Source organism: Balaenoptera musculus, chromosome 18 (assembly GCF_009873245.2).
Source record: "Balaenoptera musculus isolate JJ_BM4_2016_0621 chromosome 18, mBalMus1.pri.v3, whole genome shotgun sequence".
Lineage (NCBI taxonomy): Eukaryota > Metazoa > Chordata > Mammalia > Artiodactyla > Balaenopteridae > Balaenoptera > Balaenoptera musculus.
The window spans coordinates 417,815-432,821 of NC_045802.1; the positions used below are offsets into that span (position 1 = coordinate 417,815).

Below are 15,007 nucleotides of genomic sequence, written 5' to 3' on the forward strand. Positions count from 1 at the left end.
AGCACAGATTTGGGGGTAATGGTGAGAAGTGCCAGAGCTTTCACTTGGAAAGGAGCAGGAGTGACACCGGGGCAGAAATTGGGAAGAAATTTGTATGCACCTGGATTGAAACTCAACCATTTGGGCAGTAGAAGAGCCGGCAGAAGTTTCGAGGGAAGTCGTGTGATGAGGTTTATGTTTTAGGAACTTGCTTTTTTGAAGAATTTTATTAGGAAAATTTGGACATATAAAAATGCAGAAGGCTATATCGTGAGACTTGAGAATTCATCACCCAGTTCCGGTCACTATGAGGACTTCGCCATTCTTCCTGTCTGCGGCTCCCACTCTCCCCTTTTACTTGCTGGAGTATTTTAAGGCAAATACTTTAGTACTCCAGACGTCATATCACTCTACCCTGCAAAACTTTATTAGATTACAGACATTGTGAAAACATAACCGCTATACCATTATCGTACCAAAAAAGTTTACACTTGTTTCTTAATATCTTCTATTATCTAATAACGTGTTCAGTTTCCCCCAGCTGTCTCAAAGAAACAAAACAAAACATGTCTTTGTTGATTTGATTGAATTGGGATTTGAAAAAGGTCTGCATGTTGTATATCATTGATAATCTCTAAATCTCTTCTAATCTATAGCAGCTTCTTCCTCTAACCTTCCCCCATTTTTCCCCATCATGTTTATTTGATGAAGAGACCACATTGTTGTTCTGTAGAATTTCCCATATTCTGGGTTTGGATGAGCACACGATAGCTTTTAACATGTTCCTCTGTCCCCTGTGTTCTTGTGAACCGGTAGCTAGATGTAGAAGCAGGATTGCTCTCGCGTTTATTGGTTTATTTATTTATTTTGCAAGGATGGTCATGAGTGGTGCTATAACACATCAGAAGGCCCATCTTGTCTAGCTGACTCCTTTCCAGTGAGATTAACAGGATCATTGAGATTAGGTGTTTTCAGTCTGATCCACCATTAGAAAACTCACATTTCGTGTGTAGGTTTTAGGAGCCATTGATGATTGTTGCCTAGAACTATTATTTCATTGCAGGTTGGAAAATAGTGATTTTCTAATTCTGACATTCCTTCTGCCTTTATTACTAACATCACTGGGAAGGTGATTCTGAGACGCTGTGGTCCTGACCTGACTCTGGAGTGGGGAGAGACTGCTGGCGGGGAGAGGTGAGGGGCTGAATTGAGGTGGGGAGGTTGGAGAATTGATGCACATAGGATCGGTGACTGAGCTGATGAAGGAAGAAGTGGTGTCAGAGATGGCTCAGGTTACTGGCTTGGGAACCTAGATAAGTGATGGTGTTATTCAGGGAACAGTTCCAGTTTTGAACACATGAGATTTTAGTTAGTTACTTGTCATCCAAGTGAAGATGGGCAGTCTCGCATTGGCAACATGGGTCTGAGTTGAAGAGGGAGATCTGGGCTGAAAATATAGAGTGGGGAGTTGGTGGAGTGTGCAGGATAGTGTTTCTTATTACTGTGTTCCAACTAAGAATCTGATTGATTGTAAGTATTTTGAGAAAATAATGCAGTTTTAGAATTCTTGTTAAAAATTTTTTTGAAGTAATATTAGTCATACACCTAGCAAGCTTCGTTTATTCTTCCTCTTTTTCCCCCCTTTTCCCTTTTACCAATGCAGAAAATTTAAGTAAAATCAGGCTATTCTGCTTGGAAACGAGGAGGTCAACACTAGTCTTTAGGAAAATGGTTTTCAAGAAGGTGGAAGTCAGTTGTAAACTCTTCAGGACTGAGGGAAATTTGAGAAGGTAGAGAAGTCTCTCTTACAGAACTTGCTTAAACCAAAGGGGTAGCTTTCAGGTGAGCCTTGAGCGAGTTGCAGACTTTTGCCTTTGTGTTCCTGACCATGTGTATCATAGCAGCACAGACCCTCTGCTGCATCAGGACTGGTGATACCTCAGCAGCGTGACAGCAGCAGTGCTGTTGTCCCATGGACAGCCGGTGCCTGGTGACACCGTGTGGGTTTCCTGGAGGTCCTGGCGTGTCCTTCACCGCTCTCTGTCCTGCGTGCGTTTAGTCTCCCGTCTTCGGTTTCCTCTCATCTAGAGCACTCCAGAGCCCTTTGCCCCCCTTTTAAGACTCCAGGCCAGTTGTTTTATAGAAGGTTCTTCACATTGGAATTAGATGAATGCTAATTAATGTTAAACCACAAATAGTATTTTTAAAATTGGAATTAGATGATTTGTAGATTGAGTGTGAACATTCTGGCCGATGTATTCTGTAGGTGAGGAACGTGACATTGAGAGATGAGCCATGTGTCAGTTATCTCATTGCTGATGTTGAATCATAATTATGTGATAAAGTGAGGTGCGTCATGTTTTCTCCCCTTTTAAAGGTACCTTTTTCCCTTGTAAAATAGTAAGTAATCTGACAATAAGTAACCTGATAGTAAGCAACCCGATTATAAGTAATCTCTGAGATGGTGAGAATCACTTGTTCCCCAACAACCTCTCATCCATGATTTTAAAATACTTTGTAGAATCTTTTTTTCTTTTTTTAAAATTTGTATTGGAGTATAGCTGCTTTACAGTGTAGTGTTAGTTTCTGCTGTGCAGCAAAGTGAATCAGTTATACATATACATATATCCACTCTTTTTTGGACGTCCTTCCCATTTAGGTCACCACAGAGCACTGAGTAGAGTTCCCTGTGCTCTACAGTAGTTTCTCTTCAGTTATCTATTTTATACATAGTATCAACAGTGTGTATATGTCAATCCCAATCTCCCAATTCATCCCACCCCCACCCCCCACTTCCCCCCTTGGTAACCATAAGTTTGTTCTGTACATCTGTAACTCTGTTTCTGCTTTGCAAATAAGTTCATCTGTTCCATAAAATACTTTGGAGAGTGTTGCCTTAATTAGTTATTACTGTGGTGGCTTCCAGTAATGACTTTCTGACCCTGTTATTCCATATTTTTCATTTTGTACCCCATAAAGAGCAGCTCCTTCCACCCCCTTGAATTTTTTAAATACCAGTACACACTCATGGGATCTTTTTATTTAATTACCGTTGTTGTTTACATTAATGCTAAAACGGTCCCACATTGGCTCGTGAGAGCCCCTTTAGGCCAGCTCCTGTGTCCTCTTGCTATGTCCCTGTCTGTTTTGGGCATGTCTTTGCTCTCTGGCACAAGGTGTCCCAGTAGCATGTACTTTCCTGCTCTGGCCCTGATATCACCTATTTTCCAGGGAATCCTGATTCTTTTTAGATGAGAATAGCATTTAGAAACCAAGATGTACTTATTGCTACTGGGACATCATTATTTTCAGGCCCTTTAGACAGAGATAAAGGGAAAAAATACATGTTTATTTGTTTTAAGTCAAGTTCACACCGATGTCTGTAATTTCGGTCCATCACCTCAGCGTCCTCCTATCATTCTCACTGTCCGCAGTTCTGTCTCCCTTTTCTTCCATGAGAACTCTGGTTCTCATCAACATTATATGTACTCATTTACTGAGTCCTACAATAATTAGAAATCAGTTTCAGATTTGCTATGCCCATTCTACTGTAAAATTCCAAATTTATTTGCAGTTCTTTTTGTCCTTACAGTATATTCACTTCGGGTGTTGATTGTTCTAAAGTTACTTGGATTAATTCTTTTTTTCTTCTCTGTGGTTATCAGTTTGATAAAGAGGTTTATTTGTTTGTTGTTAATTAGGACCTGTTCTCCCTGCCTTCCTTTCCCTCCATACCCAGTTTGAAGTACTGCTCTCTAATGACAAATCTGAGTTTCCTTCTCTTATAAATGACTTAGTCTTTTTACCTGATGCCTCAAATTTTTTATTTTCACTCTTCTGTAGAAACCAAAATTCAGCGGAGGCAGTTTGAAGATCTAATTGGCTTTATCCAATTCACGGATCGGGCAGCGTCCCATCTAACAAAGAGAAGGACGCTCCCAGGAGCTGTATAAAAGGGAAGGTTGTTTTTGGCAGAGGAGGTGGGATGAGGAGGTTAAAAGAGTGGATGATTTCAGGCCGGGTCACCTTCCCTTAGGGGGAGACTGGGGGTCTTACTAGGGAAGTTACCTCACTAGTCCTGACCAGGAAATTCCAGACTGAAGGGTTTAAAATTCCAATCACGGGAGAGCTTAGGCTTTAGGTCTTGGTGGGCTTACAATGAGTGACTACATTTGGGGCCTCTTGGTTCTTTTTAAAGTAGGCGTGTCTTTCGGACATGCTGTTGTCCTTTTTAGGTTAGTTACTCTATTCCTTAGTCTGTTTTTGTTTTTTTTTTTTTCCTTAGTCTGTTTTTTCTTATAACAGTTCAGTAAAATATTCTATCCTAATCAATTTCTGTTGCTTATATTTATGTGAAATTTCTTTTTCTGAGATTTTAGAAGGCAGAGGAGGAGAACAAGATAATCTGTTTAGCTTCATGGCTGCTGGGCAACCTTCTTTACTGTTTTTCGGAGGGTTGGACAGTCTAGCCTTAGACTCCGTGAGGGCTTTTCCGGCTCTGGTTTTGCCCCGCCACCACCACCACTTACGTCTGAATCTTCTGTTTTCTTTCTTTCTATTTCTCTGTCCTGCTTTATTTGGAATCTGGTCTCTGCAGCTTCTCACTGTGGGTCTTGTCCCGGCCATCCTGGCAGGGAGCATCCCCAGGGCCTGGACCAGCCCTGCACCCTCTGGTGCCCAAAGCTCCTCCCCTTTCAGCTGCTCCCCCCATGGTCACCTGCCAGACTTTTCAGTGATTTCTCCCATTTTCATTGCTGCCTTTGCTTGCTCTTGTGGAGATATTCATGCTACAGAGGTCTTACGGCTATTAGTAGTTTGTCCCTACCAGCTTATATTTTGGAGTTCCTTGGGATACTTGGCCACCTAATTGGGTTATGGATGTCGTCTGTGGGGGGTTTGTTTTGCTTTCCAGTTGCTCTGTCTTTATGAAGCGCTGTAGGAGAAGTCAGAAAGCTTTGCCGATGCCACCACATTCCGCTACCTTAGTAACCTTGGTGGTGGTCTTTTAACTTCTAAAAACACACCTATCTTTTCTCTCCCTCCTTTCCTTCCCCAGGTCATTTAGAAGAGAATTTGGGGAAATGGGAACCGAAAATGCTTTGCATAGTGTTTTTGTATCTATACAGAGACTTTATTCTAATGGGGTTTTGTTTGTTTGTTTAGAATAGGAAAAGATATTTTCCAGAGGAGATATTTCAGATTCTGCATTACACAAACCAAGTCAATTGGGGAAGTAAGATTTCTTTGCAGTCTTGCTCGTTTCTTATGTAAACTGTGAAATGTAACAGCAAGTTTAAAGATATTCTGGGATCCAAAGTCTTGAAAAAATCTTTGCGTTTGGGTTTGTAACTACTATTTTGGCATCCAGTAAAGTCTGTACAAATTACTTCCTTGGTGTTTCTGGAAATTCTGAAGTTGGAATCATGTGCAACCCACCATACATATGACTGTTGGAACCTACAGCAGCGTTGACATTTTCTGTCCCTCTGTGTTTATCTGTTTCCTTAAACTGACCCTTTTCGTCACCACCAAGACCTATTCGTTAAATCAGAAATATAAGTAATATTGTACAATGTTATTTCACATAAGTAATTTTAAGGAGTTGAGAAACTGCTTGGAGAAAAGAATTCCTACCAGATTTCATTAGTACTACTGTTCAAAACCTTTTAAATTACTATGTTAATGAGTATTTAAATCTTTTTTATACTTTATAGAGACTGCCCTTAAATAATGACATATTTGAGGCAAACTCTGATAGTGATCAACAAAGTGAGACCAACGAAGACACTTCTTCAAAGAAGAAAAAGAAAAAACTAAGGCAAAAAGAAGAGAAAAGCCCAGATGATCTGAAAAAGAAAAAAGCAAAGACTGGGAAACTAAAAGATAAACCCAAACCAGACCTGGAGAGCTCCTCTGAAAGTTTGGTTTTTGATTTAAGGACAAAGAAAAGAATTTTGGAAGCCAAAGAAGAATTAAAGGAGTCCAAAAAGCCCAAAAAAGATGATATAAAAGAAACTAAGGAGGTAAAGAAAGTTAAAAAGGGTGAAATAAGAGACTTAAAGACTAAAAGAAGAGAAGATTCCAAAGAAAACAGAAAAACAAAAAAAGAGAAATGTGTTGAATCTCAGGTGGACTTCGAATTGAGTGTCCTTAATGATTCCCCTTTTCAGGAAGAAGACAGTGAGGATTTACATTCTGACAACAGAAGCGAGAAGCAGCCAATTAAAGCTGCCAAAGATAAGGCAGAGCCCGAGGCGATTCAAGATACTATTTCTGATAAACAGCAGGATGGCACTGTAAGTGCTGATGAGGACGATGTCAAAGCAAAGAGGAAAAAAAAGAAACTGAGAAGGACAGAGGAACTTAAAGAGAGCAAAAAGCTAGAAAACAAGAGCCTCTCAGAGAAGAAAAATACACAGAAAAAGCAAAGGAATCCAGACAAAGGCCGAAGTAGCGCTGAGTTAGATAAGCCAATGGCTGCCTCCGCCCCAGCACAGAAGAGCTCCAGACCATGTGTGGAGGAGAGAGGCTCCAGGCCGGCAGACTCCCCGGGGGAGGTGAGTACGGAGGTGAGTACCCGGGGCAGGGTGGAGGGGATGGTTTGATCTGATTGAAGGACTGTAGCTTACATCTTACACAACACACAAACGTTCAGATCAAGCTAGCACTCTTGGTTGGTCAAGAAGTTTCACAGATAATGAAGAGGAAACGGTAAAGCCGCAGCAGACCAACCTCATTTTATTGCACTTCACAGATCGTGCCTTTTTTACAGATTGGAGGTCTGTGGCGACCCTGCGTCGAGCAACTTCATCAGCGCCATTTTTCCCACAGCATCTGCTCACCTCGTGTCTCTGTGCCACATTTTGGTCATTCTTGCAGTATTTTAAACTTTTGTTTTTTGGCCACCCCACGCGGCATACGGAACTTCCCCAACTAGGGATCGAACCCGGGCCCCCTGCAGTTGAAGTGTGGAGTCTTGACCACTGGGGAAGTTATTACTGTAGGTGGTACAGCGTTTGTGATCGGTGATCTCTGATGTTGCTATCGCAGAAAAGGCTGAAAGCTCAGATGATGGCTAGCATTTTTTAGTAGTATTTTTTTTTAATTAAGGTATGTACGGTTTTTTAGACATAATGCTGTTGCACACTTAATACTGTAGTATAAACATAACTTTTATATGCCCTGGAAGGCAAAAAAAAATTGTGACTCACTTTAGTGCAATATTCGCTTTATTTGCAGGGGTGTGGAATCGAACCCGCAGTATCTCTGAGGTGTATCTGTGTACGAAGCTTTTCTACCATTAGGGAGGTAATAGTGTATCAGGAGGAAGAAATTCTCCTCTCCCTTCTAGGTTCGTCTGGCTGGTCTAGAATTAATTGACATGAGACAGATGAACAGGGGGAAAATCAAACAGAAGTTTAATAACACGTACGCATGGAAGAGACCCAGGAAAACGGAGTAACTCGCCAAAACGGATGAAGTCCTCACCTCCTGTACCGTCCTCAGCCAAAGACCAAAGAGGATGTTGAGGATGGGGAAGCAGTTAGGGGCAGCGACCAGGCAAAGCACAGTAGACAAGGGCGGGGCGGTCACACAGATGGAAGTCCTTGCTGCTCCACTGATTGTCTCTGGAGGTTTGGGAGACACCCTTACAAATGGAGATTTCCCTTACAGATGTAAATGTTTCTCACAAGAGGGTAACTCCTACTTGGTTTTCAGAGTTTTCCCCATGCCTGCTGTTTCTTCAAAATTAACCAGCTTAAAAGAAGTAATACGCCCAAGAGACATATTTGGGGAGGCAAATTCTGCTCTCCTACAAGCCTGATTGGTGAGAGGCAGTTATAAATGCTGATCATCCAGCTTTTGAACCACCCCAGCAGTCTCCAGACTTGCTTTCTTTTGGACTGACCGCAACTAGAAAATTGGGGGCTAATTTGTGAACAAAAGTCAGGGGTTTTTAGAGGAACTCAGCTACTCTGTAGCCTTGTGAAATAAAGCTTATAGCTTCGTCAGCTTATTTTATTAGCTTTTCACATCCTACTTGTATGTTCCCCCTGTTGTCTCAAGACTATACCACTTGTGGGACTTCCCTGGCGGTCCAGTGATTAAGACTCTGCTCTTCCAGTGCAGAAGGCATGGGTTCGATTCCTGGTCGAAGAACTAAGATCCCATATGCAGCGTGGCGTGGCCAAAAAAAAAGAGAAAAGAACATACCACGTTTTCCTTAAATAATAGCACAGGGTGCGCTAACCTTCTGAGTCTTTAAATTCTTGCAAAGATATATTTAATAGAGCTTATCTCACTATTATAAAAATAATTTTATATGTTTTATTTTTAATAAAAAATTATTCAAAGAGAGTGAGGAAACTTGTTGGGTTTTGAATATGATATTTTGTAAATTGTCGAGGTTGAGGGGTAAACTTGACTGAGGGAGCAGCTGATGTGAGGGCAGATGTAGTCATCAGGGGCCACGTGCACAGTGCACAAAAGGGGGGCCTGACGCCAGGAACCTGTTTTCCAGTTTTCAGAATCGGTGTCAGCTCTGTCTGTTTTTGTTTTGGGTCTTACATGTGTCTTTTTCAGGAGAAAGAGACCAAAAAAAATGAACCCAAAGAAAAATACCCGAAAAAGCATGATTTGGACAAGGAAGAAAAAGGCCGAAAAGAGCCCAAGGCATTAAAGAGTGAGTGTGAATACTGACATTTGTCATTTACATGGGTCTTTCAGACAAGGAGTCTAGTTCATTGTGAAGACAGACTCTCTTTTCTAAGCTGCAAGGTCACAGAGCTAGAAAATTCGTTCACTGGGGAATTTAGAGCCGTATGCTACTTTTTGTTTACCAGTTATCTTAGTTAATTATGTAATAATTTATATTATTAATATAATTAACTCCCCCCCTTCTGTTCACCTTGTTCTTTTTCCTTTTGGGTATGAGATAGAATATAGTATCTTTATTTTTATTTATTTATTTTTTTATTGAAGTATAGTCAATTTACAATGTTGTTTTAGTTTCAGGTTGGGAATACATTATCTTTAGAGAGATAGATTAGTTATGACAGAAAAGTAAATAAGTATCTCTTTTATAGTAGATGCTGAGATAAACTACTGTTTAATATATTTATTTATATATTTATTTAGCTCTGTGTCATTTGTATAAATATAATGAATGTACATTTGATCACATCAAGATATAGCTCAATTAAGAATCCATAGTGCATATTAGTACTGGAACAAGTTCTTTATAAAACGTTCACCATTACAGTGTTTGAATAAAACTGGATATTTTAGTTCACACACCAGAAAGTACTTGGAACACATGTTCTCGTGGAAGCAGTGATTTCTAAGAGATGGATGATTTCTTGTGGGTTTTCTCCCAAAAGCTGTGTGTAACTGAGGTAATATTAAAAGTGGGTTTGGGTTCTAGGCCTCAGTTTAGACTTGGCAGTAAGCCTCAGGCTGAGGGGCTCTGGGAAGGAGCAGCCAGTGCTTTGATGGGTTGTGTGCAGGTGAGTATAGTGTAAAGACTGTACCTGTTCACAGCGATGCAACAGTTTTAAGCATCTATCCTTTAGAGAGTGATTGGAGATTCAAAATATTGTAAGATTAGAACTGGTTAATGACTCTTTCTTCGTCCGAGTATCTTATCTGTCAGTTTCAGGTACATTTTTACTGTGACTGTTTAGTCTTAAACGACTATTCGTTAAGTTCATAAGGGCACTCCAGGGAGTCTGATTTTCAGTATCCCTGAAACTAAAACCTGTCTGCTTCTGATCCAGGCCTGGTAGGGTGATGTGGCCTCACGGGCCTCACTGTGTCTGCCATTTTCAATTTTCATAGTCTGCTGACCGTAATCTTGCTGCTTATGTGTACCTGCGCTTATATCGGATGCTTGGCACCCAGCCTCCTGGACAGAAATAAAGCTGGGTTGTTGGGTATACTTTGGAAGTGTGCCAGAATTGATGAACGTGAGAGTCCTTACATTGCAGTATGCTGTGGTGCGATGGCCTTCAGCATCCTCTTCATACAGTAGCTTGGAAAAATGCCAGAATTCAGCTGCCATCAGATTTAAATATGAAAAAAAAGGACTTATCTGCAGAAAATAATGGAAAGAATGGTTAACCCTTTTATCTCTGAACATTGAATGAGATAAATTTCTAGCTGCTGTTCTATAATTAGGATGTCACCATTTACTACTCAGAGTTTAAATATGTCTGTAACAATCAACCTCAGTACTGTCACTATACAATATTACCTTCTGCATATGTCATTCTCGTATGTCAGGTACCTTTTTTTTTTTTTTTTTTAAGTATGTCTTTTTTTTTTTTGGCTGCACTGGGTCTTAGTTGCAGCACGCAGGATCTTTAGTTGTGGCAGGCAGGCTCTTAGTTGCGGCATGCAAGATCTAGTTCCCTGACCAGGGATCGGACCTGGGCCCCTTGCGTTGGTAGCGCAAAATCTTAACCGCTGGACCACAAGGGAAGTCCCCAGGTACTAGTTTTTAGTGAGGTATCTTTTTTTTTTTTTTTTTCATGTTCTTTTATTTATTTATTTATTTTTTTTTTTTTTTGGCTGTGTTGGGTCTTCGTTTCTGTGCGAGGGCTTTCTCTAGTTGCGGCAAGTGGGGACCACTCTTCATCGCGGTGCGCGGGCCTCTCACCATCGCGGCCTCTCTTGTTGCGGAGCACAGGCTCCAGACGCGCAGGCTCAGCAATTGTGGCTCACGGGCCCAGTTGCTCCGTGGCATGTGGGATCTTCCCAGACCAGGGCTCGAACCCGTGTCCCCTGCATTGGCAGGCAGATTCTCAACCACTGCGCCACCAGGGAAGCCCCTAGTGAGGTATCTTTAAGGCACATAGTAGAAAACAAAATTGGTAAATTACTTAAGTTCCTTTCACTGTGATTTGGAAACAATAAATCTTTATCGAGTGAGAGCCTTTTTTGGACTAGCTTTTCTGTTGAAAAAAAAAGGTTCAATTTGTGTTGGTAAGGACTGCACTCATATTTAATAATGCTTGCTTTTCCGCTGGCCACACCATTTTGAGCATTAACCAGAGTACCTGTACTCCTGGCAAACTGTAGTTTATCACAGGTGTTTAAACTATTCGAAACAAGCCTGTGCAGTTCTTGAGGAAGATAAATGAGAAGTGACTTAAGAGTGCTACTGAGAAGATGTCCCTCTTTAACATGAAAGGATTGAGTAAAAAAACCTATCCGCTATGTACCCAGAGTTTATAATAGAGTTTTTCTCATATCTTTAGTTAAAAGCGAGTGGATTTCCACAGGCGTCAGGTGCAGTGTTGCCAGGCCACAGTCAGCGTGCTGACACCCTTCCACCCCTCCCACTCTCCGCCAGAAGTCCTTTTTGTACAAGGTTACCTTCAGGATACAACTGGAGGCAGCTGTCTCAGCAGAAGGACAGCTGGTGGTGTGGCTAGGATTATCCTGAGGCTCGCTGTCTGCAGTGGCCTTTGTCAAAGCTGGGAGCGGTTCAGAGACCCAGAAGAATAACCATTCACTTTGGACGTCCTTTCTGAATATGGGGCAGCCAACAGAAAGACGAATGGAAAGAACTTCATGGCTGTGGCAGTCAACCTGACCAGACTTTCTAACCAAGGCAGATATTAGTAAGAATTAAGAAAATATCTGTTTTTTTAACACTAACCCAGATTTTCTTTTGATTACAACAGAAATTTGTGACTCATTTATTATCAATTTATTTTTTTCACTAGCATTTAAGGAAATCAGAAATGCATTTGATTTATTTAAATTAACTCCAGAAGAAAAAAATGATTTTCCTGAGAATAATCGGAAAAGAGAAGAAGTACCACAAGATTGTAAAGTCACAGAAGACCACAAGACCAAGGAAAACAAGCAGTTACTTAAAGAAAGGAGAAATACGAGAGATGAGACTGATACATGGGCATATATAGCTGCAGAAGGCGGTCAAGAGGTTGTGGACAGTACATCCCAAGCGGACGAGAATTCTGGTAGGTGTGTCCGTAGTCATTCTGCGGAGTGTTCTCTGTTCTGTGCACTGAGCTATCCCCCTCACCTTCCTCTCCTCTCCCACGGTCATTCTGATCTCAGGATGGAGTGGAAAACCGTTTGAATCTCCTGAATAAATAACATTTTATATTGAAGACGTAGATTATTCTGTGATTTCTGAATTGAACAAAAATTGATCTAGTACGCTCAGCACATTTAGAAATTATACAGATTTCTGGTTTGCTGCCTTACCTACTCTTGCCAAGCAGTCTGATGGTATATCTTACTAGATTTCTTTCAGAAAACTATCAAATACAAACTTACTTGTATTCTTTCCTTTTAACTTTGCAGTAAATAACACTTGTTAAATGAGGTTAGATTGTAAGTGCTATCCTGAGGATACCGGAATTAGCTGAGGAGGGGGGAGGGCCGTGTATAGAGTACATAGGACAGTAGCTGCGGAGAAGAGTAATAAAAGGATAGGACAGAATAAACAAAAGAGGTTAATCTGATAAATTTTTGTATAACTCGTGAAACAGTTGAAGAGAAGTTCTGAAATATTTGGGATATATGGCAAAGCAGGTAGCTTGGGGGCCCTATTACTGCAAAGCAACTAGGCTCTGGGATACAGACAAGACAGGCCTCTGGCACGTTGCTGAGCTTGCAGGAGGCCGGGACAGTGCCTTGGGGCGCAGGGGGGTGGGGTGGGTGGGGGAAGTGGGTTGCCCAGAGGGCAAATACCAAATAGCAGCACAGCTGTTGAGATACCAAGCAATAAAGACTAGGTCCAGTAGGTGTTGGTCCAGCCACCTGGGGAGCTCCTGGGTGAAAGCTGAAACTAGCTCCGTTCACAGAGGGCAGGGAGAGACCCAGGAAAGAGGCAGCCACTCTAGATGGGGAGGTGGCAGGCTGCACTAGCAGGGAACTTCCGGGAGGCCCGTCTTGGGGGCCGCAGGATCTTAACAGTTTACGAGGAGGCCTTAGTTCAATCCAGGTGGTCTTAGCAGCTTTTACTCTCTCCAGGCTGTGTCCTTGACACTGTTGCTACTGTGGGAACAGTGGGCACAACATACAGCCCAAGGAGAGGGGAGGATGTGAGGGCCCCCCCTCCTGGCCGGGGTGTGGGCGGTGAGCACCTCGGACCTTCTCCCACAGTGGAGCGTTGGTAAAGCCCAGAAGCTGGTTCATTGAAAGACTAATAGAATAGAGCAGCCTGGGGCACCGTTAGTTAAGGGAAAAAAGAATGAAGACTTAAACAGTATTTCCAGGGAAATTAAGAGACGCCATTATAGATGGCGTCCAGATTAAAAAGATAAAAATTCTATGAGCATTTTCTTACCATAGATTTGAAAACTGATTGAAATGGGAAATTCCTGGAAAGATACAGTTTAACAAAACTGACCCAAAAAGAAATACAGAAATTGGATAGTCTTATTACTATTAAAGAATGTGAAACAGTAATTTAAAATAGTCTTACAAATTTAACACCAGGCACAGATGATTTCATATGCAAGAGTTCATCAGACTTACAAAGAAGTCTTCCCGAAAGCAGGTGGGTTCTGGGAGCCCATCATCACTTCAGTCCCCAAACCAGACAGAACTGTTCAAGGAGGGGAAAGGACAGGGCAGGCTCCGCTCACTCATGAACTCAGATGTGGAAACTCAAGTGAAACAGGAGCAGATTGAATCCAGCCACTTGTAAACACATAACTTCTTATGATCAAGGTGGGTGTTCCCTAGGAATTCAGTTGGTACAGGGAAATTGATTTAATAATCTTCTTGATTTTTAGAAAATAAAGCCTAGCAAAGGAGCTTTGTCAATCAGTAAAGAACATTAAGCGTTTGGCAAACATCTTTTGTAACGAAACATTGGGAACATTTCTTTTAAATCAGAAACAAGGGACTTCCCTGATGGTCCAGTGGTCCGGTCTCCCAGGCCTCCACTGCAAGGGGCACGGGTTCAATCCCTGCTCGGGGTTCTAAGGTCGTGCATGCTGCGTGGTGCGGCCAAAAAAAAAATGCAAGGGTGCCTTCTATCCCAACTTTCATTCGTATTATGTTAAGGTCCACCCAGCACCGTAAGACGATGAAAATGAAACACGTGAGCATTGGAAAAGAAGCCCCGTGTCCCCCACCCCACAGAAAAGCTGTTATCAGATGGTATAATATACGTAGAAATCAAACTTACTCTATAAAACTGTAGTAGGAGGTATACGCTGACTTGGCACAGGGAAGGTAGATTAGCAAGTCGCCAGAGCAGCACCTTGAGAATCGGATGCTTGCAGATCTAGGAACCAGACAGGTTGACTAGTGGTGACACATGGTGGAGGGGGTCTTAGAGCAGGAGAAGGTGGGGGATGGCCCGGCTCAAAAAGAGAGGCGGCTCCCTCCATCCCCATGCGATGAGGGCAGCTCTTCCTTCACTGAGTCTACTGATTCAGATGTTAATCTCTTCCAAAAACACCCTCTCAGACACAGCCACAAGTAATGTTTTACCACCTCTCTGGGCATTCCTTAGCCCCTTCAAGTTGACACGTAAAATTAGCCATCACAGATACCAGTTTTTATAAACCTGAGAAAAAGCAAAACTAACAGGACATTTGTTTTATGATACATATATTTTGGCGAGGCTTTTTTTTTTCTTTTTTTTTTTTTTTGGCTGCGTTGGGTCTTTGTTGCTGCGCGTGGGCTTTTTCTAGTTGCAGTGAGCGGGGGTCACTCTTCGTTGTGGTGCATGGGCTTCTCACTGAGGTGGCCTCTCTTGTTGCGGAGCACGGGCTGTAGAGCGCAGGCTCAGTAGCTGTGGCATACGGGCTTAGTTGCTCCGCGGCATGTGGGATCTTCCCGGACCAGGGCTCGAACCCGTGTCCCCTGCATTGGCAGGCGGATTCTTAACCACTGCGCCACCAGGGAAGGCCCTTGGCAAGACTTTTTAAAAAGAAAGAATGACAGACTGACTGCTGTGTTTGGGGTGGGGAGGGGCAGATGGGAACAGACCATGTCCTGCACTGGTTCTGTGTTCAGGTAAGCGCTGCGTTCACAG

The 15,007-nt window shown here is 42.2% G+C and overlaps 2 protein-coding genes across 3 annotated transcripts in view; both read left to right on the forward strand.

Moving 5' to 3' along the window:
- MPHOSPH8 (M-phase phosphoprotein 8) overlaps positions 1–15,007 on the forward strand; it is a 53,924-nt gene that overhangs the window by 19,819 nt on the left and 19,098 nt on the right. Inside the window, exons 3-5 of one of the 2 annotated variants that reach the window (XM_036831372.1) lie at positions 5,694–6,548; positions 8,563–8,662; positions 11,709–11,966. In XM_036831372.1, the coding sequence (XP_036687267.1) occupies positions 5,694–6,548; positions 8,563–8,662; positions 11,709–11,966 (1,213 nt within the window). The remainder of the gene's footprint in view (positions 1–5,693; positions 6,549–8,562; positions 8,663–11,708; positions 11,967–15,007) is intronic. The other variant, XM_036831373.1, reaches the window with a different exon arrangement.
- Positions 9,770–10,069, forward strand: LOC118884128 (protein kish-A-like; the record flags this gene model as incomplete). Its single annotated transcript, XM_036831500.1, has 1 exon — positions 9,770–10,069. A coding segment is annotated over one exon (240 nt), but the record flags the coding sequence as incomplete, so codon positions are not given.